The sequence below is a fragment of the Rhinolophus sinicus genome, linkage group LG04, assembly GCF_036562045.2.
Source record: "Rhinolophus sinicus isolate RSC01 linkage group LG04, ASM3656204v1, whole genome shotgun sequence".
Lineage (NCBI taxonomy): Eukaryota > Metazoa > Chordata > Mammalia > Chiroptera > Rhinolophidae > Rhinolophus > Rhinolophus sinicus.
In genome coordinates, this window is record NC_133754.1 from 792,518 (window position 1) to 814,389 (window position 21,872).

General features: G+C 51.3%; 1 protein-coding gene across 11 annotated transcripts in view; it reads left to right on the top strand.

The window, feature by feature from the left end:
- Positions 1 to 21,872, top strand: part of ARHGEF10 (Rho guanine nucleotide exchange factor 10) — a 112,837-nt gene that overhangs the window by 78,252 nt on the left and 12,713 nt on the right. For all 11 annotated transcript variants that reach the window (XR_012495418.1, XM_019737575.2, XM_019737572.2 and 8 more), the window contains 8 exons: positions 7,924 to 8,039; positions 8,418 to 8,545; positions 8,696 to 8,796; positions 10,122 to 10,243; positions 10,937 to 11,023; positions 12,581 to 12,789; positions 13,305 to 13,462; positions 16,729 to 16,871. Coding sequence is in view for 10 of the 11 variants with exons in the window: in XM_019737575.2 (XP_019593134.2) it covers positions 7,924 to 8,039; positions 8,418 to 8,545; positions 8,696 to 8,796; positions 10,122 to 10,243; positions 10,937 to 11,023; positions 12,581 to 12,789; positions 13,305 to 13,462; positions 16,729 to 16,871 (1,064 nt within the window). In the remaining variant the exon portion in view is untranslated. The remainder of the gene's footprint in view (positions 1 to 7,923; positions 8,040 to 8,417; positions 8,546 to 8,695; positions 8,797 to 10,121; positions 10,244 to 10,936; positions 11,024 to 12,580; positions 12,790 to 13,304; positions 13,463 to 16,728; positions 16,872 to 21,872) is intronic.

Here is a 21,872-nt window from a genome sequence, read left to right on the forward strand (position 1 = left end):
CCACCTCCCCCCCATGGAGGGGCCCTTGGCTCTGAATTTCACGAGGCAAAATGAGAGAAAGGTGTCAAAATGCTTCGCAGATGCTCCAACAGTTGCATGTTTATGCCTATTGTTTCCAAACGGTCTTCAGATTTGGAACTTAGCGTAGTAGTCATTACTTTCTCCTCCTCGGTTTCTTTTTTAACCCAAATGAGCCTGGCTAAGGTGTGTTCGCTCTCTGGCCTCTGCCCTGTGTTGTGGAGCACGTGACATGCAGTGAGGGGAACTTGGCAGTGGACCTTTTCATACGGAAAGTGAGCCTGTCTATTAAATTTTAGTAATAAATATAAATAGGCAGTAATTAATCTTTCACATCATTTTTTCTGATACCTTTTAAAAGCTCTAACTTTCCTCACTGGACACACACATTCACTCAGATTCACAGAAGCCTGACACGAATATTGGGTCTCAATAAAGGGTCTCCTATTCCCAGGATGTTACTTGTCACTCCGTTTGGTAATCTGCCTGGTTCCCTGATCCCTGGCGCATGGTAACTCTTACTCTGGACTGGCTGACTTCTAATCATACTGCTACTTAAAGCAATGTGCACAGTCTCAACTGATAATCAAAATGCCGAACTGTTACAGAATTCAAAAGTGGGGCGGGCAGGGGCCGGGCGCAGAAAGGAGGGAAAGAACAAGGGCTTTCCAGATTGACCCACGTCATTGGAATTTTATGAGGTCAACTTGTATGTGGGTTCAAAGTTCTTAAAAATGCACTTAAATTATTTGGCAGTATCGATTGCACATCATATTTATGTCTAGATTTTGTGAATGAAAAATATGTGTATCTGTGTATGTTGTGATGGTGGCAATCTTAAGTGTATCTGTGAGTCAGAGTCCATCCTCGTGTTCAAATCGCTGATGATGCTTTGACCCAGGAAGCGGAGGCTGTGCCACGGCACCGTCTTCTTCACCTTTTTATGTGTGACTCACACCAAGCCAACTCAGAGCAAGACTGCAGTCAGCGAGCAATGTTAAAAGGCTAAAACAGGATGACTCGATTTTAAAAATGTTTTATGGAAGGAAGAATCTGGAAAAAGATTGCTACTGCATTTGCACCCTAAACGTTGCTGCAGCTTTCCATCAGCTTAGTGCGGGGAGCTCTGTAGTTCTCATTGCTAATTAAGAGAAATGTGTCACCTTGGAGAGTAAATCTCTTTCTTCATTCTGAATAAGAAGAACTTGGTTGTCATATTGTAAGTTAAGGAGACTTTGGGAAATATTTACAGACATGATTGTGCTTTGCAGACTTGCCGTGATTTTGTTCAATCGTATCTCTTGACAGAGCAAGGACGTAGGCTCAGAGGGCAGTCTGTCAGGAGCGTCTCTGCACTGCCCTGAACAGGGAGTTCAGTGCAGCTTGTTCTGCCATCAATAGAGATTTGTTCTGCTTCGTCCTCTGGGTGGAACCACACCTTAGGCATAACATGTCTGATCTTCGTCTGTCGTTGCCTTTGGTGGAGGTTGGTGGCGGAGTGCTGTGGCTCAGTGAGCTGTTATTGTAACGAGTTTACTTTAGGAAATAAGAATACTGCTAACTTAACCAGTGCATGAGGGATTCCCCTGCAAGTCGTTCGCTCCCTCCTGCTGGTCCTGCCAGTGGTATGATTTCCACCTAGAGCCGGACGTGCCGCAGCAGCTCAGTAAACATTTTCTGAGTGAATGAGGGAAGGAATGGAGTCACCAGTCACCATCACATTTAATCAAACTGTGTCTTCCCACCTGCCTGTTTCCCGAAGGCCTGTGCTGAAGCGAGCACGCATTCTCATAAACCCCCAAACGCGTGAGCTCAGACTGCACCCAAGGCCACTCACGTGGGAGGCAGGCGTCTGACACGCAAACTGCATGATGGGACGCGCTCCCTACTGGGCGCATGGCGGGCGCTCTGGGAACTCGAAAGGAGAAAGGTTTTCACAGACGATGCCTTTTAAGTTAGGCTTTAAAGGACTGGGATTTCAATAGATGGAGAGTGGAGGTTCATTTGTTCCCTCATTCATTCATTCAGCTGATAGTTACTGAGCAGCCAGCCACACCTGGCACCCCCTCTGGAAGCAGAGGAGGGAGCACATGTGTCCAGGATGTGGCAGGCTGTTCAGTGACTAGAACCGTCAGAGCCGTGACTGTCCCTCCAGCTCTGCTCATGGGTCCAGCCCCATCCACAGGAGTGTAACCAGAGGGGGCCCCTGGGCTCTCCTGGGATCTCCAGGACAGCGGACACTCGGCACTGGCTCTAGTTGGTGACAGTGCTGCCTCTGAGGGAAGGACTGAGAGCATCTGAGTGTCTGCATTAGGCTTCCCATCCGAGAAGCTGCTTTAGAGACGGGCCCTCATTCCATCTCCACCTGATGACCCTTCTATTCCTCTGGTGACACCAGGGGACAAAGCCAGGGGTTGGAGAAAGAAAACAAAGGAATTGCTCGTGACTTAGTAAGCTGTCTGCCTCTGGACTGGAGAGCAGAGTGAAGTTGATAGTGTGTAGGAGATGCCGCTCCTTGGTGAGAACTAACGTGCCTGTCCTCCCAGTAACGGATCTGTGTCACTGACAGGTGCTAGACTGTCTGACCGGCACTGTTTGGATGCAGCTTTCCACATGGGCCGTGGTGTCCTCAGCACAGATGTCCAGGGACGAGCCACCACCATCCTGGGATTCAGGGCTGCTGAAACTCTCCTTTAGGCGTCTCAGTTGTGTTGGATGCGTCACTTTTTAAGCTTTATTTGTTCATTATCTTTTGCCCATAGTGTCCAGTCGCCCATTTCAAGTGCACGGTGGCCTGTTACCTTGGAAGGGCCAAGAGGCCCCACCTGCCGAGGGCCAGGAGGCCCTGGGCACTGAGTCTGCAGCAGGAGGCTGATGGGGGGTCCCCAGCACTGGCTGCAGTCAGGGCCGTGGGGCCACAAGTCCCCTTGGCTCCCCAGCTTAGTGTGTGGGCCTCAGTTCCCGTCCATAAAGTGGGCTTAGTTTTAACTCCGAGCTATGAAAGGAGGGCTTTAGAGTAAATTGTCCTTAAAATGCCTTCTGGATTAAACCCTTTCCTTAACAAGTTAAAAGTTCTGTTTGAGTTGAAAGACGGACCTCACATTAGAACTTGGGGCCTCTGGTGAAAGGGTGGGTGCTACCGCTGATACAGGCCAGTGGCGTATTAACCCTGGGGCAGGGGTTCTCGTGGCCTGTCCCCAGTCACCCAGGAGAGGGACAGTCTGCTGTTAGGGACATCATGAGTCGGTCTGTGGGGCATCAATCCATGATATTGATATCGTTGGCACCAGCCTGCAGCCAGTGAGTCCCTCATGGTTTATGCAGAAGAAGCCGTGTCCCATCGATGAGCCGTGTCCCACGAGTGTGGCTGGGCTGTGCAGACATCCCCAATTGTTATGGAATGACTCAGATTTACCCTCAGTGCTTTTGTTCCTTCTGCAGCTCTTGCCCTTGTCATCCCTAAATTATTTTGAGAAACTGAGTTATAATTCTTGTTCTCAGTTGATATCCACGTGACGTTTGTGCTCTCTGAATGACTGTTCTGAAATTCAGTATTGGAAAGCTGGGTCTGTTATTCAGTGTGGGAGAGAGTGTGGGTGCACTGCCTAGTTACCGGTGCCTCCTGGAGGGGACGTGTGGCCGCTGGCAAGGGCCCCGGTGGGAGCTGCGCGTGGGAGAGGCACGCGTGGAACGTTCATTTGCTCTGCAGCATTCGTCTCCTTGAGTTGTGACATTTTATGGGCATTAAGTTTTCTCTCTAGTGCAAGGGCGTGAAAGCTGGTATCATGGTCCCCCGGCATTCCATGGGTTGGTTTAAGTTTCCAGACCCCTGCAATTATTTTGCAAAATTTTGTGCATTTTTCTGGGGTGATTTAAAGATTGCCCCAACTTCCTGAATTGGGGCTGGTGTTAGGAAGAGAAAGACTCAGAGACACGTCCCTGTCCTCCAGCGCGTTGGTCTGGCACACTCTGGGGGCTGCCTATTGCTTCTTAGTGACATGCCCCTCCCTGTGAGAGAAGAGAAGTGACCCTACTGCCAGAAATGGGGTCACTCTGTGCGGTGTTCTCAGCAGGAGCTTTATAACCGCAATTCAGTCTCCACACCTGGACGTCTTGGCACTTCAGGCTGCCAGGATCGAGCTTGCAGGAGCCGGAGAGGATGTGAGGGGCCTGTCACACAGCTCCTGCTCTGCAGGGACCTTCAGTGGACCACAGGGGACCTGCCAGCGAGCCCGGTTGCAGAAGATGGTGACTGAGAAACATCACCCATCTCAAGCGCTTCCCAAGGAGCAGCTCTTACTGTCTCCAGAAACGAGAGTACAGGCTGAATCTCAGTGCCATGTGCGAATGCCAGTACTGCTACTTTGTCATTACTTTCTGGTTAGTTACTTAATCCCTCAAAACAACAATGGGAGTCAAGCGTGGCTGTACTTCTCTGTCACAGGGAAGGTGCCCTGTTGCGAGTACACAATCAGCCTGGTTCTGTGCGGCTGTGATTGGACCAGCATCCGGGTCAGTGTTTCTGGCCTTTGTACTGTGAGGTATTCCATACTGAAGACTCCAGCAGTGAAAAGTGCTGTAGGAACGCATGGGGTGTGTCTCAAGGACACGCCGCCCTTGGCCCGGGCACTTGCAGGTAAAGGGACAGCAGCTCCAGGGAGCAAAACCACCCTGTTTGCCATTGGGACAGTTGTCAGCAGACTTTGGGTCTGCACTGCACGAATGACAGTATTTACAAATAGTGTTGGGAGTGAACTCTTGCTGCCCGTTGACCAGACTAAAACAGTTTAAGAACGTGGGGATGGCCGGTCCTTCTCGGTGCCCTTGTGTGCACGTGCATCCAGCGTGCGCCCGTGTGGGGTGTTCCCAGGGCATGGGGTAATAGCCGTCTTCACGTGTCAATGCTGAGCGCAGGGGATTTCAAGTGACCACATGGCGCTCTCCCTTGGCTGCTCCTTTTACTTGTGTATTTTAAGCTGCTGCAGTGACCTTGCCACTGGGAATGCTGATGTATGGACATCCTTGCGCGTAAATCATCTGCTGATCTGATGTCCGCTCTCAGCCAGAGGGAGGGGGTCTCTTCTGCCCCTGCAGCTCCCAGACAGGTGCCTGCGGGAGGGACAGCGAGAGAACTGGGTCTGCTGGCAGACCTCTGCACCTGCCTTCCCAAGCATTGTATGCGGCGGTGACATCGGCTGTGATGTCCCTGAAGGACAGGCCTTGGCGCGTCACTGTGTGTCTTCTTCCCCTCAGCACTTGACGCTGGTCAGCATGTGTGTGACCATGACACCGGGCACTCATGACTGTGGACTTCAGGAATTCAGACTTTATTTCCAGCTGCAAGGGGGGTGCAACACTTGGTCGGCTCCACTCCGAAAGGGAGAGGCTGGCTGCTCGTGACACTCCACCAGCCCTGTCACTGGAGAGAGCACATACACGTGTCCCTGTGGATTTGGAGGCCCCTGCAGGGGTGGGAATGCTTCCTCCAAATGCAGGAAGAACCTAGATGGACATGTGGGGCTCTGGAAGCATGAAAAATGATGAAAGTCACAGTCCCTTACATTTGTGCCGTACGTGTGCGTTACATGAAAACGTGGATTTCTGTAACACACAGATGTGCGTGCTGGTTCACAGAGTTCTCAGACCCTTGCCGCCGCGCAGTGACGTGGAAGGGACTTCTTCCATGCGTTGTCCCTGCCCAGTGCTCAGGACACGGGCACACACCATTTGAGTGTTTTCTGGTAGCCTGCAGGCAGGTTTAGAGCCTGGGTGGTGAAATGTGACCAGGAAATCCATCGGCATTGCATCGCTTCTAGCACTGCTTTCCCACGCTCTCTGCCTCCAAGACACCAGCTTGAGTTCAAGCATTTTGTGTTTCACGTGTGGCTTACTCACAGGTTCTTGGAACACCCAACTTAGAAGGCGTCTCGGGTCACTTGTTCCCATCGTATTGCCAAGCGGAGGGCAGGTCTTTCTGCAGGCAACTGGTGCAGCCCTTTCCTTACGTGGGTGTGGAATCGCGCAGTTACAGTGTCAGTGACTGAAGGGAAGAAGTCATGTTTCAAGTTAGACGTTTGTCCTCCAAGCTGAGGGATTCCTTCGAACAAACGGCAAATTGAGCAAACACCTGGGCAAATATAAACAGACTATTTATGTTATAAAAATAGACAGATGGAAAACAGACAAGTGGTGGTGGGGGTGAGGGGGCAGGCAGCATTTCCAAAGGGACACTGACGGGGGTCTTTGTGGCAAAGGGCTTGTTCTGTGGTCCCATCACGTGGTGGTCACACACATCTACTACCCAAGCGCTAAAATTCAGAGAGCCGCACTGCGAAAGGAAAGCAGTCACTTTTGCTGTGTGGTGATGTTAAAAATAAAAAACAGATGTAGGCCAATTGGTAAGCTAATGTCGCACTTATCCCAAGGTCATGCTGATTGACTTTGTCATCAAGAGTTAATAAAAGCAGGTATGTGCGTTATTAGCCAAAATGGTCTCCAATTATGAACATACTGGTAAGGAAAAATAAACATGTAAATATAACCATTGCAACAGTGTTTCTCCTTTTTTTGTGCAACTTCATGAAAATAGTTGAGCTGTAACCATCACAGAACTTATCAAGGTTGGCAATAAAAATCGGGCCACTAGAGTAAGTCCTCATGTGACCACGGCTGGGTTCCTCCCGAGCTGGCCCTGGGGGCAGCCAGCTGTCCCCGGGGTTCTGTGTAGCAAGTTCATTTTTGAATTTTCCTTCGCAGTATGTTTATATTTAAAATATTTTGACCAGTAACGTGTTTACTTTCACTGACAAACTTTTGATGCGAACACGGCTTGGTGATAGGTTTGCGGGCACTGTACTAACTGTTGACACATAGGCCGCCGCCCGTGTAGCCGGACCTGCAGGGCGCAGCCAGGAACCTGTTCCCTCATCAGCGCCACGCGTGTTCTCTTCCGCCTGGATTGGGAATCCGGCTCCCTCCTTACTGGCTAGGTGACCTCAGGCGATGCTTTTATATGCAAGGTAGACAAGACAACGTGCTGCTACATGTCCCTGCTTTGTGGGCTTTCAGTGTCATTCTGAGTTTACACCCCACCCATCTGAACGTGTGTGACCTCAGGCAGTGCCATCAGTGACGAGGAGACAGGGTGTGCACCCGTGCCCAGCACCCTGCTGTTAGAATGAAGGACAAAGCCTTCGGGAATGACTGGTGCTGGGCTGTCCCCACTCAGACGCCCAGAGTCGGCACACCCCTGAACACCTAGAGAAAGATCACTGGGAAACTCATTCTGATGTTGGATGGCCCCGGTTCTTGGAAATTAGGTGCAGATTAAGTCATTTCTAGATGCCTCTTACCAATAGTAATGACATCAACAATGTTTAAAAAAATACTAGAAGTCAAAACACATCAGTCAAACACAAGTTGTGAGACATTCTTAAAAATGGCTCACCAGTGTCCTTCAAACACATCAAGGCCATGAAAGACAAAAAGCCCCCGAGGAGCTGACCCAGAGCGGGGAGACTTGAGGAGACACCACAGCTAATGTGTTGTGGGATCAGATCCAAGACCAGAAGAACCACATTGGTGGGAGGCAGGGAACTTGAACATGGTCTGCAGATGGTTCCACAGTGTTGCCCGAGGTGGTGTCCTGGCTTTGATTGCGGTGCTGTGGTTCTGTAAGATTTGAACATGGGGACCTGGGGGAGAGGTGTCCCGAGGGGGCTCTGCTGTTTTTGCAACTTTTCTCTAAATTTAATATTATTTCAAAATAAAAAGTTAGAGGAGAAAGTCTAAATGCTTGAAAACACCTACTGTTCAAAAGCTGGAAATTAGCTAGAACTATTTTCGTGTTTTCTTCCCTCGAAAGCCGGCCTCAGATTGCTTGTCTTCTGTTTGCTTCTTTTTCAGACAAAGTTTACATGGGGCCCGGACAGCTGTACCAAGATTTACAAAACCTCCTGCATGACCTGAATGTGGTCGGTCAGATCACGCAACTCATTGGAGACCTGAAAGGACACTACCAGGTGACTGTCAGCCACTTGGTTTCAAATTCCCTTTTTCCTTCTGAGTTGCTGTCAGCGTGTGAGTGTTTTGCCCACCAGGCTGTACCGGAGCGAGAGCCCAGGTTCACTGTAAGAATCGGGCTGGTTGTGTTTCCTCCCAGTCTGGACGGTGGGGGAGGGGAGGTGGGGCTCCTTCAGTGTAACTGCCCTTCACTCGAGTGACGGTTCATGGAGCTATATCTCAGCAAAGCACCGTGTGGCCTGACTCCCAAGGGTTTCTTTTTCGTAATCAGATGTGTCGCTGGCGTCCCTGGGATTTTCATGTTGCAACCATGCTCTTCCCCTCAGGATGGTACTGTCTTAACACTTTTCAAATGTGCCTGTGTGTTTGCCCCGCAGAACCTGAGCCAGTCAGTGGCCCACGACTGGACATCGGGTCTGCAGAGGCTTATTCTGAACAAAGAAGAAGAGATCCGAGCCGCCGGCTGGTGCAGGGTCCAGCTTCAGCTCCCGGGCAAGCCGGACAGGTCAGTGGTGCCTGCAGAGCATGACCTTCTCAGCTGGTTCTTTGTCAATGTGCATGTCTCGGGGTGGTGACTACTTGGGGCAGGTACGCATGTGACTTTGCCACGATGGCTACATCCTGTGCAGTGAATGCCCTCTGTCCTTTCTGGCAGGTCTGGGCGGCCAGCTTTCTTTACAGCTGTGTTCAGTACCTTCACGCCTGCCGTCAAGGAGTCCTGGATCAGCAGCCTGAAGATGGCCAAGCTTGCCCTCGGTAGGAGTGGGTTGCTCTACGCAAAATGAGGCGCGTTCCATCAGGGGACAGTGTACATTTCCTAGTCCCTTGGAGTTTTCTGTTATGATGAGACACACAGCTAAGAGGGGACCGTCATGGTAGGGAAGTAAACTTGACAGCAGAGTCATCCACTCACCTGAACGAGGGTTTATAAATGGGAAGCTTACCCCAGTACAGGCATTGGCTGGAAGTTTATATTATAATTTAGGGAGTGTACGGCAAAAAGCCCTCACTTTTATTATAAAACATTCTATATTAGCTGAGATTCTTCAACACAAGGGAAAGCTGTGAGTCAGGAGTCTAGCCCTGGGTCCCATCAGGTCTGGGTCTACATGTCAGGAAAGGTTCTTAGCTTCTGTGTCCTCGTCCCCACCTGTGAACTGAACTACAGGTGGGGCTAACCTTCCAGCATGAAAAACAGGTCCTGCCAGCATGGATTGACTGTGTGATTATTACCTTGTTGCTTGCCTTTTGTTCATATATATCAAACTGAGATAGATAGATAGATAGATAGATAGATAGATAGATAGATAGATAGACAGATACATAGGTAGATAGATAGATATGTATTGATATGTACGTTTATGTGGGTTATACACACAGACTTGTTGCTCAGAACACTGAGCATGTGTGTGTGTGGAATTCCCTTTCAGATGCAAACAGTTATATCCACTGATAATAAGATAGAGACAGGCAGTGGGCCGGGGGCGCTGTGGTCAGTGGGGGGCCTGTGTTAGGCAGGGGTTGGGGGTCAAGCACCCTAGCTCCTTTCTCCCTGAATAATTTAGTGGTTTATCAGGTGACTCAGCAAACAGAAATGGCCCACTCTCAGAGTATGTTGAACCTGAAAACACACTCCCTTTTATCTTTGATGAATTACATGTTCACAACTGAGATTGACAAGTTGCTTTGGTAGGAAAATATTTCTTCATTCCTTGGTGCTCTTTTATTCCTAGCCTTATATCATGTTAAAAACTTTTCACTATATCTCTGGTATTTGAATCTAAACATGTCAGTTGCTTTGGGGGAAAAAAAAAAAGATAAACATAGGCCTAGGTATTTACACAGCGACAGTTCATAGCCCTTCATGTTGGCGCGTCCAGGAGCAAACAGGGACATGGGACGTCACTTACGTGTGGCAGCGTGAGTTCTAAGAGCAGGGGCTGTACAGCCTCTCCCGTAAGGAAGGGTGGCCCCGTGTTCCAGGAGTACCGCGCTCAGTGCCCCGCCTCACAGCAGGGGCAGATGTCGGCTGCGCGCCAGCTCACTGCTGTCCTTGCCATTTTCTCCCTGACCGTGACCAGAGGAGGAGAACCACATGGGCTGGTTCTGTGTAGAGGACGACGGGAATCAGATCAAAAAGGAAAGACACCCTCTCCTCGTGGGGCACATGCCGGTGACGGTGGCCAAGCAGCAGGAGTTCAAGGTGACAGGCGGGTGGGCGTTCACGGTCACGCCTTCCTTGTCCCTCTTGGGGAGTGACTCGCTAGGGGCGGAGTTCCAATGTGTCTCCCAGCCCAGCCGCAATCAGTGCTTCCCTGGAGCCATTAGAAGTCACCCGAGGTCGCTGTTTTGGGACCCCAGCATGCATTCCAAGCGTGTGTGTGAGGCGGGGGCACACGCGGTCACATCTGCTCTTGTTTGCACCAGGTCGCAGAGGCCTCGCGCTTGTGGGGCGGGCGGTGCCCACTGTGACGTCCCTCCTCGTCCAGAGCTGTGGGTCTGCAGCTATAGCCTGTCTGTTCCCACTGCCGGCCCCGGGACACTCCGACTGGGAGGCTGGGGTTCCCTGTGGCTCCCCCAGCTGAGGGGCCACTGCCCGGGGGGCAGGAGGGGCAGGCCCGCCTGTGATGTGCTCCATGACAGCTGCTCCAGCCAGTGCTGGGGTCTGAAGGTGAAATACTAAAGCCTGAAGTAGCTTGCTTAGGTGTTTGCTCCTCGAAAGCTAATTTCTGAGACTCATACTGTAATTGTTTCCTCTCTCAATCTTTGATAAGTTGTAACCTGGACTTTCTGTGGTTAAATGTCAGGACTCTGTCCTTCATTTAAGATATGACTTTGTCCAAAAGCCTCCTGGTACCAGTGTAAATGTGGGCGTTTGATTTTCTTCTCCCCCCAGATCGAGTGTGCCGCTTACAACCCTGAACTGTCCCTCAGCAGTGAGGGCCAGTCGGACTCCAGGCCCACGGCCTCTGGCTTCCTGTGGGTAAGATGCCTCGTGAGTCTCTCACCAGCTGCGTGGTCAGTGCCACGTGACTCGCAGAGCTGAGGGCTTCAGGGGAGGGTTGTTAGTTGCCAGCGTTCCCTGGATTATCTTCCTAAACACAACAGTCGTGAACCGTGAAAGGGAGCTCATCACTTTGGAAGAGAAGTACAATTCTTAGGAGTTAAAATGTTTCTCCCTTTTCTTTTTCATCTAAAACTTTGCCAGATTAAATTCAGTCCAGAGATAAGCCACTTAACTAGCATGAGAAGAACTTAAATGTTTCTTCAGTTTCGGTGGTTCAGTTGCGTGGTTTTTCCCCTCCAAGACATCGCTGGCTGTTTACACTAGAAACTTAAAGTGAATTTGTTCCAAATAAAATACTGCATTTGAATTATGCTACAATTGCAGTGGATACTTCTGGTTCATGCAAATCAGAGGAATTCCCCAGGCGGTGTGTGTTGAGGTGTTCTGGGGTCCCCCTTCCCGGGACCCCCTGAGTTTTGCACGATGGGCCTGCTCACGGTTGCTTTGCCTCCCCAGTGTCCTGTCCTCGGTCAGCTTGTCTGCCACCTCAGCCCGAGCTGCTGCATCAGTGCTGCTGGCTGAGTGTTGAAAAGGGACAACTTGATTACCTGATAATTCTTTGCTTCTATGTATCAGCGAAGGGATAGGCTTCTTTCCCTCAGGATTTTGAAATTTTAAGAGAAATTTTTTTCATTAATTGGACCTGTAGCGGGTGCCTTCTTTTCTCTGCTGGTCACTCCCCACTCCTGTCCCCAGAGTGGGACGTGGCAGTCTAGCCTCCTTCCCCTAAAAAGCTGTCAAAGCAGGATGCTTATTTGTAACATGGAAAAAACACAGTAAGAATAAGGAAAGATGTCACCACATTTCCAAAACTAGCTGAAAGGAGAAATAATCTGTGAAGAATAGACACCACCCTAAATTGGCCGGCTTTGTCTCATAAGATCCAGGAGCTCACAAGATCTGATGCTTTCCCACTTAAAAGGCAATTAAATTTAAGTTTATATCGGAAAGAAACTTTGCTGAATGTCTTACGTGGTCCGAAGAGCGGGAGGGTTGGATACAGTGACGGCTGTTAGGAAAGGACATCAGTACATCCTAGGTTAGATGCTAACGACCCAGCGGGGTCCAGTCGTGCAGCTTTTTCTCCTTTGAATATTGTTTTCTTGGGTAAGGTCTGCTAAACTTTAGTGTGAAATTATTTAAAACTGATATTAATCTGCTTGATGAGATTTTAAATTGTGTACAAATACCACTGTGTACGGTGAGGTCTGTGATTTTTTTTTTAAAGCACATAAATGTGATTTGTTTTAAGATCAAAACTGCGATCTTATTAAAATTAAAAGAAAAAAATAAGGCAATTAAATATGTTGAGAAGGAAAAGCGGAACTGTTAGCATAGTTCACATACCATCTGACTCTTCTCAGCGTGGTGGCTCACGGGAGACTTGGCTTTTGTCGCTGCTGCTGCTTGTCAGGTTTCAGCTACTGCGTCTGCACCCACACACCCGCTTCTCCCCTTAATTCCCTGATTCAGATCGGAAGTTGTACCAGCCAAATGGGTCAAATTGCCATCGTCTCATTTCAAAATTCCACCCCGAAAGTCATCGAGTGCTTCAACGTGGAATCTCGCATCCTGTGCATGGTGCATATCCCTGCGGACGAGCCTAGCGCCACCATGGAGCCCGAGACCCCGGTGGGAAAAGCGCTGGTCCCCACCATCTGCTTAGGGACCGAGGAGGGGAGGTGGGTGCTCCCACTGTATCACAGGCACCCTCGCTGCTCCATGGCCAGCAGAGCAGTAAGGTGCTGGGGTGGGCAGTCAGGCCAGTCTGCTGGGAATTGTCCCACAGGAGTTCATCCGGGGATGAACCCCAATACGTCTGAGTACTACATGTGTCTGCCATGGGCGTGGTTCATTCTCATTCATGCTTTGAAAAGTACACTCTTTCCTCTATTTTGGAATAAACAGCCACAGTCTGTGTTATAATCCTACGGTACACTGACACAGGTTAAAGGAAAGTTAAAATGATTTTCCTGAAGGCAGTTCCAAGATAAGGAGTAATTTGTCTTTAATCCAGAATTCCTCCTTTAAAACAAAACAAAGAGATCAAAGTAGTCGCATCTTTAAATGTAGCCATGAGTTTGCAGAGGAGCAGGAGGGCACAGGCGAGGGTGGGATGCGGTGCAGTGCGATGGGGGCAGGCGCGTCTGCTCATTGTGAGCACGTGTGTTTATTAGCTCACGCTTTTCTTTTCAAGCATTTCCATTTATAAAAGCAGTCAAGGCTCCAAGAAAGTGCGTCTGCAGCACTTCTTCACCCCCGAGAAGTCCACTGTCATGAGCTTGGCCTGCACGCCGCGGAGCCTGTACGCGGGCCTCGTCGATGGGGCTGTGGCTGTCTACGCAAAAGCAGAAGGTAGGGGTCGCCCGGCGCCAGCAGCTCTCATCCTTGTCCCAGAGCACATGTAACTTTCTCACTCACAAAAGGACGATGGGAAACTAGAATGAACACACAGGAGAGGGTTTTGAAAGTCAGTGTCCTGCCAGCCCCTCCGAATCCCACAAAGGAACGAGCTCAGTGTGCACCTTCCTTATTGAGCCTGAATCTGTTCCCTGCACCTGCCCTCACTGTCCTCTCCGATGGAAAGAATTGCAGGCCCCTCAGCGTGTGGGGCTGTCACGCTCTGTGCCAGCCCAAGGGTCAGAGAGCCTGGACTCTGGCTGTTGTCCTCCTCTGTCCCAATCCTTTCCTGGCTTCTCTAGCCTCTCCGTTCCTTTTGTCACAGTCCCACCGCAAGTTCTCGTGGGTTCCAGTGATGGCAGCTGGCCTCGCTGCCCTGTAGCAGGCACCCAGCCCAGGGTGGTCCGTGCTGTGCACCTGGTCCTCCCGTGCTGGCAGGTGTAGGTGGCGCTGCCGGCTGCTCCTCCTCCTGCCCCTCAGCCCCTGCCTGCAGCTGTGCTCCCTGTGATGGCTCCGCCTCCACGAGCTGCTTTGAGGAGCTTCCCGCCACTCCTTAGGGAAACTCACTCAGGGGGATTTGCTCTGTGCCTCGCTGGTGGCAGACGGGTCTCCCTCCCTGTCTCCAACCCTCCGTGTCTCCCTCCCCCCCCCTCCAGAAGTGCCGAGTTCATGCCCAGCTCCCGGCTGCCACAGCCAATGCCACAGACACTGGCCTCTCGTTGTCCTTTCCATCTCAGCCAGGCCCCTTCGTGCCCACTAGACACCCTTGACTCCTGGTTGTACTGCGCTCCTACTGCCCCACACCCTCCTACCTCCACACCCTTCATCCACCAGCAAATTCGTGTCCACTCCTCCAAAACAAGTCCTGGTCACGTCCCACCCTGGTCCCTCCCATGTGAACAGACTGAAACCCCGTTCCTGTCCCCCGTGACCTTCCACGTGGCACCTGCCCACCCTCAACTCACCTGCCCCTCCTGGTCGCTGCCGCACGTATGCAGCGTCTGTCTGTTGCTCAAACACAAGCCCTTTCCCAGCCGAGAAGTTTGTGCCAGTTGGTCCCTTTCCTGGACGGCCGTGGTGCCGTTGGCCTTGCCCTGCACCCTTGCTTCCTTGCAGAGGTCATACAAGCGAGGCCGCCCCTGACTACAAGCGAGGCCGCCCCTGACGCACGCACGAGCGAGGCCGCCCCTGACGCACGCACAGGCGAGGCCGCCCCTGACGCACGCACAGGCGAGGCCGCCCCTGACGCACGCACAAGCGAGGCCGCCCCTGACGCACGCACAGGCGAGGCCGCCCCTGACGCACGCACAGGCGAGGCCGCCCCTGACGCACGCACAAGCGAGGCCGCCCCTGACGCACGCACAAGCGAGGCCGCCCCTGACGCACGCACAGGCGAGGCCGCCCCTGACGCACGCACAGGCGAGGCCGCCCCTGACGCACGCACAGGCGAGGCCGCCCCTGACGCACGCACAGGCGAGGCCGCCCCTGACGCACGCACAGGCGAGGCCGCCCCTGACGCACACAGGCGAGGCCGCCCCTGACGCACGCACAGGCGAGGCCGCCCCTGACGCACGCACAAGCGAGGCCGCCCCTGACGCACGCACAGGCGAGGCCGCCTGACGAGGCGAGGCCGCCCCTGACGCACGCACAAGCGAGGCCGCCCCTGACGCACGCACAAGGGAGGCCGCCCCTGACGCACGCACAGGCGAGGCCGCCCCTGACGCACGCACAAGCGAGGCCGCCCCTGACGCACGCACAAGCGAGGCCGCCCCTGACGCACGCACAGGTGAGGCCGCCCCTGCACGCACAGGCGAGGCCGCCCCTGACGCACGCACAGGCGAGGCCGCCCCTGACGCACGCACAAGCGAGGCCGCCCCTGACGCACGCACAGGCGAGGCCGCCCCTGACGCACGCACAGGCGAGGCCGCCCCTGACGCACGCACAGGCGAGGCCGCCCCTGACGCACGCACAAGCGAGGCCGCCCCTGACGCACGCACAGGCGAGGCCGCCCCTGACGCACGCACAAGCGAGGCCGCCCCTGACGCACGCACAAGCGAGGCCGCCCCTGACGCACACAAGCGAGGCCGTGGAAGGAGCCGTAGCGTTTGTGCCGGTGGCAGCCTCGCCTGCAGTGTGTGCCTGCGCCACACTGAGCAGCGCAGTCGAAGGCACCCCGTTCAAGTTGAAGGCGGCCTTACCGTGTCGTGAACGTCCCCACTTGCCTGTTGTCGGCCGTGCTCACCTCCGTGTAAGACAGTCACTCACAAGCAGGTTTGGGGTCGGGAGGCTCCGGGCTTCCCGTGCAGAACGAAGAAGGAACAACTCGCTTTGCAAACAGGGCCTTGTCCTCCCCGAGCAAAGCATTTTTATTTGATGAGGGGCTGATGGATGAACAGCTTAGTTATGTTTTTAGGCACGATGGCTTAATTAAGGGTTAGTTTGAAAACTGAAGATTGCGTTTAGTTATTCACAGGGTAATTCCATCAGCCACTGTAAAAACTGTGTTAAGTCTGCTTTAAATCACCTTTTATTGCTACGCAAGTTGCGTATTGGCTTACACCGTATGGAGTGTGATAAACCTCATCAGTAGATCTCTGAAAATATTTTCAAACCAGAATATTTGATCATTTCCTGTGTTTCAGGGATGCAGCAAGTTCATCAAGAGAGAGGGATGCCTTTTACCTCAATTTTGGTTTTTTCATATTCGTTGAAGATGTGTTTTCTCATCCTAATACAGTGTATGTCAAAGGATATTTTTAAAAATGCAGGGATGGGGGCATTTATACACTCATCCAGTTATTTTGGGTGAAATTCCTTTTAATGATATCTGAGCCAATTTTTTTATTATTATTGTAAATAATAGAATTTATCAGACGCCTGTCTGCCAAGTGCTATGCTGAGCCTTTTCATTGCATTATCACATTTTGAATTCTCATAACAACCTTTGAAGCACATGGCAGTATTGTCTGCATTTTGCAGAGAAGGCAGATGAGACGTAGGGTGGCTACGCTGTCCAGGACAGGCGCCAAGTGGCAGCCCGGGGAGAACGGACGCCGGCTGCCTCAGCCGCTCCGAACTCCATCGTTAGGCACCTGTGGAAATGGCGTGAGTGCTTGTAACTCGAATGTTTGGTTGTCTGTCATTTAGAATCGATCTTTTTCCCAGGTCTTGTGCACAGATAACTGAGTTTGAATGAAATTAAAAGGAATGTTTCCTTTCAGACGGATCCTGGGACTCTGAGCCTCAGAAGGTTATCAAGTTGGGAGTGTTGCCAGTGAGGAGCCTCGTGATGACGGAAGACATGCTGTGGGCGGCGTCCGGGGGCCAGGTTTTCATCATCTGTGTGGAGACGCATGCTGTGGAGGTAGGTGGCTGTAAGGGGCTGCCTGGTGCCGGCAGGTGCATTCCAGGACCAGTTCCGCCCCCCCCCCTTGGGCCCCCTGGGGCTGGAGGTCAGAGGGCCTCCAGCAATCAGCAAATAGCAACCCCTGCCTGTGGCTGAAAGAAAACCTTCTAGATTTGGCTAGAAAGACAGAACTAACTAGGAACTTCCAGTAACCGTTGTCTACCACTCACTCGTGGGAAAAATTGTTCATTGTTTACCTGGAAATTCATATAAGCACAGAACTTTAAAAGAGCTATCCAGTGTGAACATAAAAGAGATTCTTCGAGGACATATGGAAAATGAGCATTCGATGGAAGTGGCATTTCAGATCAGTGGGATAAATGGATTATTCGATAAAGGATGATGAGACAAGTCACCATTTGGAAAAAAATGTATGTCAGGTCCCAGCTCTGTACCTTTGTAAACATTCCAGATTGAATGTAACATTAGGATATACACAGGACTGGGAACTTGCCCAGGTGATAGGCCGGTCTTGTTACCTTGCCGTGGGGGATGCACGTACCAGGGAAGTGGCCATAGTAAAGAAAGCGATACATCTGGTAAATTTTAGAACCTTTTTCACAACTAATATGTGTGTGTGTTAGTATCAAAGATTTTGTAAATTAAAAATAGGGAAAATATATGGTACATCTGTGACTAAGAGTGAATGTTCTTAGTCAAAGAGATTTCTTCCTAAACTTTAAAAAAAGGATGCCAGCTCGTAGAAAATGTTCAGAGGACATGAAAAGGCAGCTCACAGAAAAAGAAATACAAATAGGCAGTCTACTCACCAATGTGCACACACAGATAGGTGTCTATTTATACACACCCATGATATGCTCAGAAACAGCTGCATGTGTGCCTATGTGTACATGGACACACACACACCTTACTCTCATTATGAACAAAAAGTTGCTCGTTAAAACAAGGGACAGTGTTCGGGCTGCCAGCGCTGGCATGTGGTGCCCAGGGCTGAGGACTCAGCTGGGGTGGGATGCCTGGCAGTGCCTGACGGGCAGCCCTGCCTCTCCCGTTGGCATTCGCAGCCTCCAGCTTTCTGGGAAGCTGCTGCCAACCGGCCGCAACGGTGTCGGCTACAGTGTTGTCTGGTCTCACAGGTCATTGGAAATGTCCAGATGAGCATCGGTGGGGGGACTGGTCGAACTGCGCGTGCTCTGTGACAACCCAGAAGGTGTGTGTGCAGCGAGGGGAGGCGTGCCCCCAAGTGCAGGCCGGCAGGTGTAGCAAGGGGTGAGCGTACACACGCGAGGGACGCCCGTGCCAGCTGGCCCTCAGCACCATGCGTTTCAGCCGTTAGTGGTTGTGCGACGTGTGTGTGAGTGCACGTGCACCTGGAAAGGTGCAGAAATTCCTGGGAAGATGCACAGAAGCTGTCACTTCCATGCAGGGAGCAGGGGTGGGAGAGAAGGAAGTTTAGATTTCTTTGTCCTTTTGAACTTTTTAGCCATGTCACGTATTACGTTTCTTATGAAAAGGTCACACATACTTCATTATTTGCTGTCTGTCCATCACCGTTTCCGACCGTCTCTGCACTGAGTAAATTCCAATAGCACAGGGTTTTCCGCCTCATGAATAAATAGGCCTTTGCCCTCCTATGAAGGGCCGGAGGACGGGCTGATGCAGAGGGGGTCTGCGTCACCTCCGAGGCTCTGAGTCTGCACACTCAGGCACTGATGCCCCATGGACGCCTGAACATACGAGTCCAACTCTCCTCGGGGCATCAGGTCACCAGGGCGGGACTTGCAACCACTTTGCTAATGTCTTGCCAGACGCATTTTAAGACATTCATGAAATCCATGTTAGGACATAGTTTGGTGGCTGTGCTGTTATCTCAAAGTGGAACGTACGGCTTCAACGCCGAGATCGCCTTTACAGTGTAGAGCGAGCGTGGGTGACCATGGTCAGAGTAACCGTCCATGCGTCAGAGTAACCATCCCGTGACGGTTACTGGACGTGGGTGGGTGCAGTCCCAACCCAGGGAAGACCCCCGAGGGTGGCTCGGGACAGCAGGTTGTTGTACACACCGGGCACAGGTGCAACCAGAAACTGGTCCCGGAGGGATGCCAGGCTGATGCTGTTTCTGGTGGACCAAAAGTAGCTTTTTCGTCTGCATTTTGTTTTTATTGTAACCTCCCCACTATCCTGGAAGCTCTGCCTCCTAAAGCCACACACCGTCCGTCAGTGGGACACTTGGCAGGAGGAATGCAGCTGATGGCAAGAAGAAGAGGGCAGGACAGAAACATTTAAAATTATGTTACAGTAACTTTTTGTTTCTCCTTCTGTCCATCTGATACTTTTTATGTCATGTGTCCTTAGAGAAAGAGACCTTCAGTCAAGTATGGGGCAATAATCAACCAAGGCCACTTTCATAGAGGCTGTAAAAGGTGCCTGCATGGTTCACACCCCCGTGTCACGTTAGTTACAGTGTGAGACACAGAGTTCAACCCCAGGGCAGCCGGCTGACCTTGGCTGAGCGCGGAACGGCTGAACGCGGCCTGAGTTACCAGATCTATCAGCTGGTGAATAAGCCTTCTTTCTTTGGCTGTTTATGGGTAAAAGGACATAAAAAGTGTCTAGAGGAGAGCACCCCATGAGTGGTTGTTATTTATTGTTAGAAAAAATATTATTTAAATAAACATAATATAAGCCAGAAATAACATTTTGTTATTCTACATTTGGGTTTCTATTCACAGAGAAGCAGTAATCACAACCTTTCTTTAAAACATTTCTCCAGAAATAATGCATTAATTCTGCCATAAATTTATACCAAACAGCTGGAATGATAGTTTCTGTAGCTGCCAGGCTAACGTAACGTTAAATTATGACCTTACTATAATCCAAATATTATTTCCACATGTTCCAAAAAATTTACATGCTGTAAATCTTGAACACTCAGAGAGAAGTAACGTATTTGGATCTGAATAAAAGTCCCCTTTCTGTGCTTTTTTGTACAAAAATGAGTAAATGCTTTTATATGGAGTCAAGCAAAACCCTGCTCTCTTCTGAAGAAAATGAAATTCATTGTGTAGTTCCTGTTGTGTATGAAATCCACGGCTGAGGGGTTGGCACAGCTTTTAAGACCGGAAATCCCGAGGGGTCTCCACCTGGTGCGTGGGGGCGGGAGGGCTGCTGGCAGGGAAGTTCCAGAATGTGCCCTGTGTCATAGGAATGGTGTGTCTTGGGGTGAGCCGGACGCAAGGTGTCAGGTTCTTTCGGAAGAAGCAGCCCAGAGGAGTGAACGTCTTACGGTGACTTCACCCCGTCAGCAGTTAAGTGGTATGTCAGGTGGGGACCCCAGGGTGCGGCCCCAGCTGTCTCGTCATCAGGCAGCGCTGGGCACATCCCCTAGCCAGGCGGGTTATTCGAGCCCAACAGGCAGGAATGAAACTCTCTGCCTCCCCGTGAGGTCCTCACGAGCCGGACAGAAAACATGAAATGCTAAACTGCCACATAGTAATGAAAGTTACAGTCGCCCAGATTTGGGGATGGGGAGGAGTCTTCTTTCTTCTCTCTCGACTATTTATGGCTTTCTACCCTGGGCTTATCTAATGCCTTTCTTTGAAAAAACAAAAAAAAAACGAGTGTTGAAACATTGATGCAGTTCTAAAAGTCAGCGGACATTTAGGAACAGGCTGATTTTTTTGGCTTTCTGGCCAGTCTTGACGTCAGTGGGCTTCATGGTAGTTTGTTTCATTACTAGAACACTTGAAACTAAAACCTGTCGTTCCTCACTCTGGGTTTTCTGCATACGCAGTACCCCTGACTGAGGACAGACAGGGAAAGAAAGAAGAAAAAGACTTCTTTCCAACCCCTGGCAACGGAGGGAAGCTAGAAAGAAAGGATGGAGTAGATAATGTCGGAGCTGATGGAACAGCAGGGCCGCTGCTCTCTGCTCATGAGAGTAAACTTCTCTCTGTGCAGCCAGGAAGGCCGGGAGCGAGCCCACCCCCGACCGGGTTCTTCCCGCTCACACACCTGCCCAAGCCCTGCTTTCTCCCAGAGACTGCAGGTCACACCCTGCTGCCCAAACTTCGTTTTCAAACAGAAAACCACGGCTCTGAGAAATTAGGAGACACACGCAGCATCTCAGAGTTAAATTACTATCTGTGTCATCCGTCATCCAGCAGAAAGGTATCGGGTGTCTTCTAAGTACGAGGCACTGGAAAAACCAAACTAGAAAAAACTCACAGACTGGTTGGGGTGCCAGCATAGGTGAGGGTGCCGTGGAAACTTGAGGGCAGCACCAGCCTGTCAGGGGTGCATCTGGGTCACCTGCAAGCCCCATGTTCCACAGTTACTGCATCGAGACGGCAGCCCAGAGCTGCAAACCGAGTGTGCGCCCTGGGCACCCACACGTGTGGCACGCCTGTGAGGCCGCCCTGGCAGGGTGAGTAGGCTCTCCCAAGAGGGAAAGGCAGAGGACACCTCAGAGAGCAGGCTCCGGAGGAACTGCAAAGGGGTCTCCTGGCTGGAAACAGGGCGAATCTGCGACCAAGGTAGGAAGTGAGGTGGGGCAGGTGTCAGGGAGCTTGGGGTTCATCTCAGCTCACTCAGCTTCAGACTCTGTCCTGTTGAGATGTCAGAGCGGGTCCCTCAGGGTCACCACCCCTCAGGGGGCCCGTGGGCAGTGGTGGAGACGTCCTATGACCACGGGACGCTGTGCCTTTGGCCCTCCTTCTTAGAGCAGATTTGTGTGTGATGTGAGCCATGGAGGGATTTCAAGTATGGACCAGATATTTTGAAATCTTTATTCTCAGGAGGTTATTTGGCCAGCAGTGTAAGGGGGGTGAGGTTTGAGACCGGAGGATGAACCGAGAAGGGCATTCCAGAACTCTGGGAAAAGGAAGCCTCCCCAAGTGGAAAACAGAGGAGTGGGAGAACTTAAGAGGCAGACTTTGCAGAACTTGAAGACTTGCAGAATAAGGCAATTCTGGAATGAAAATGAGCAGCTGTGGAATG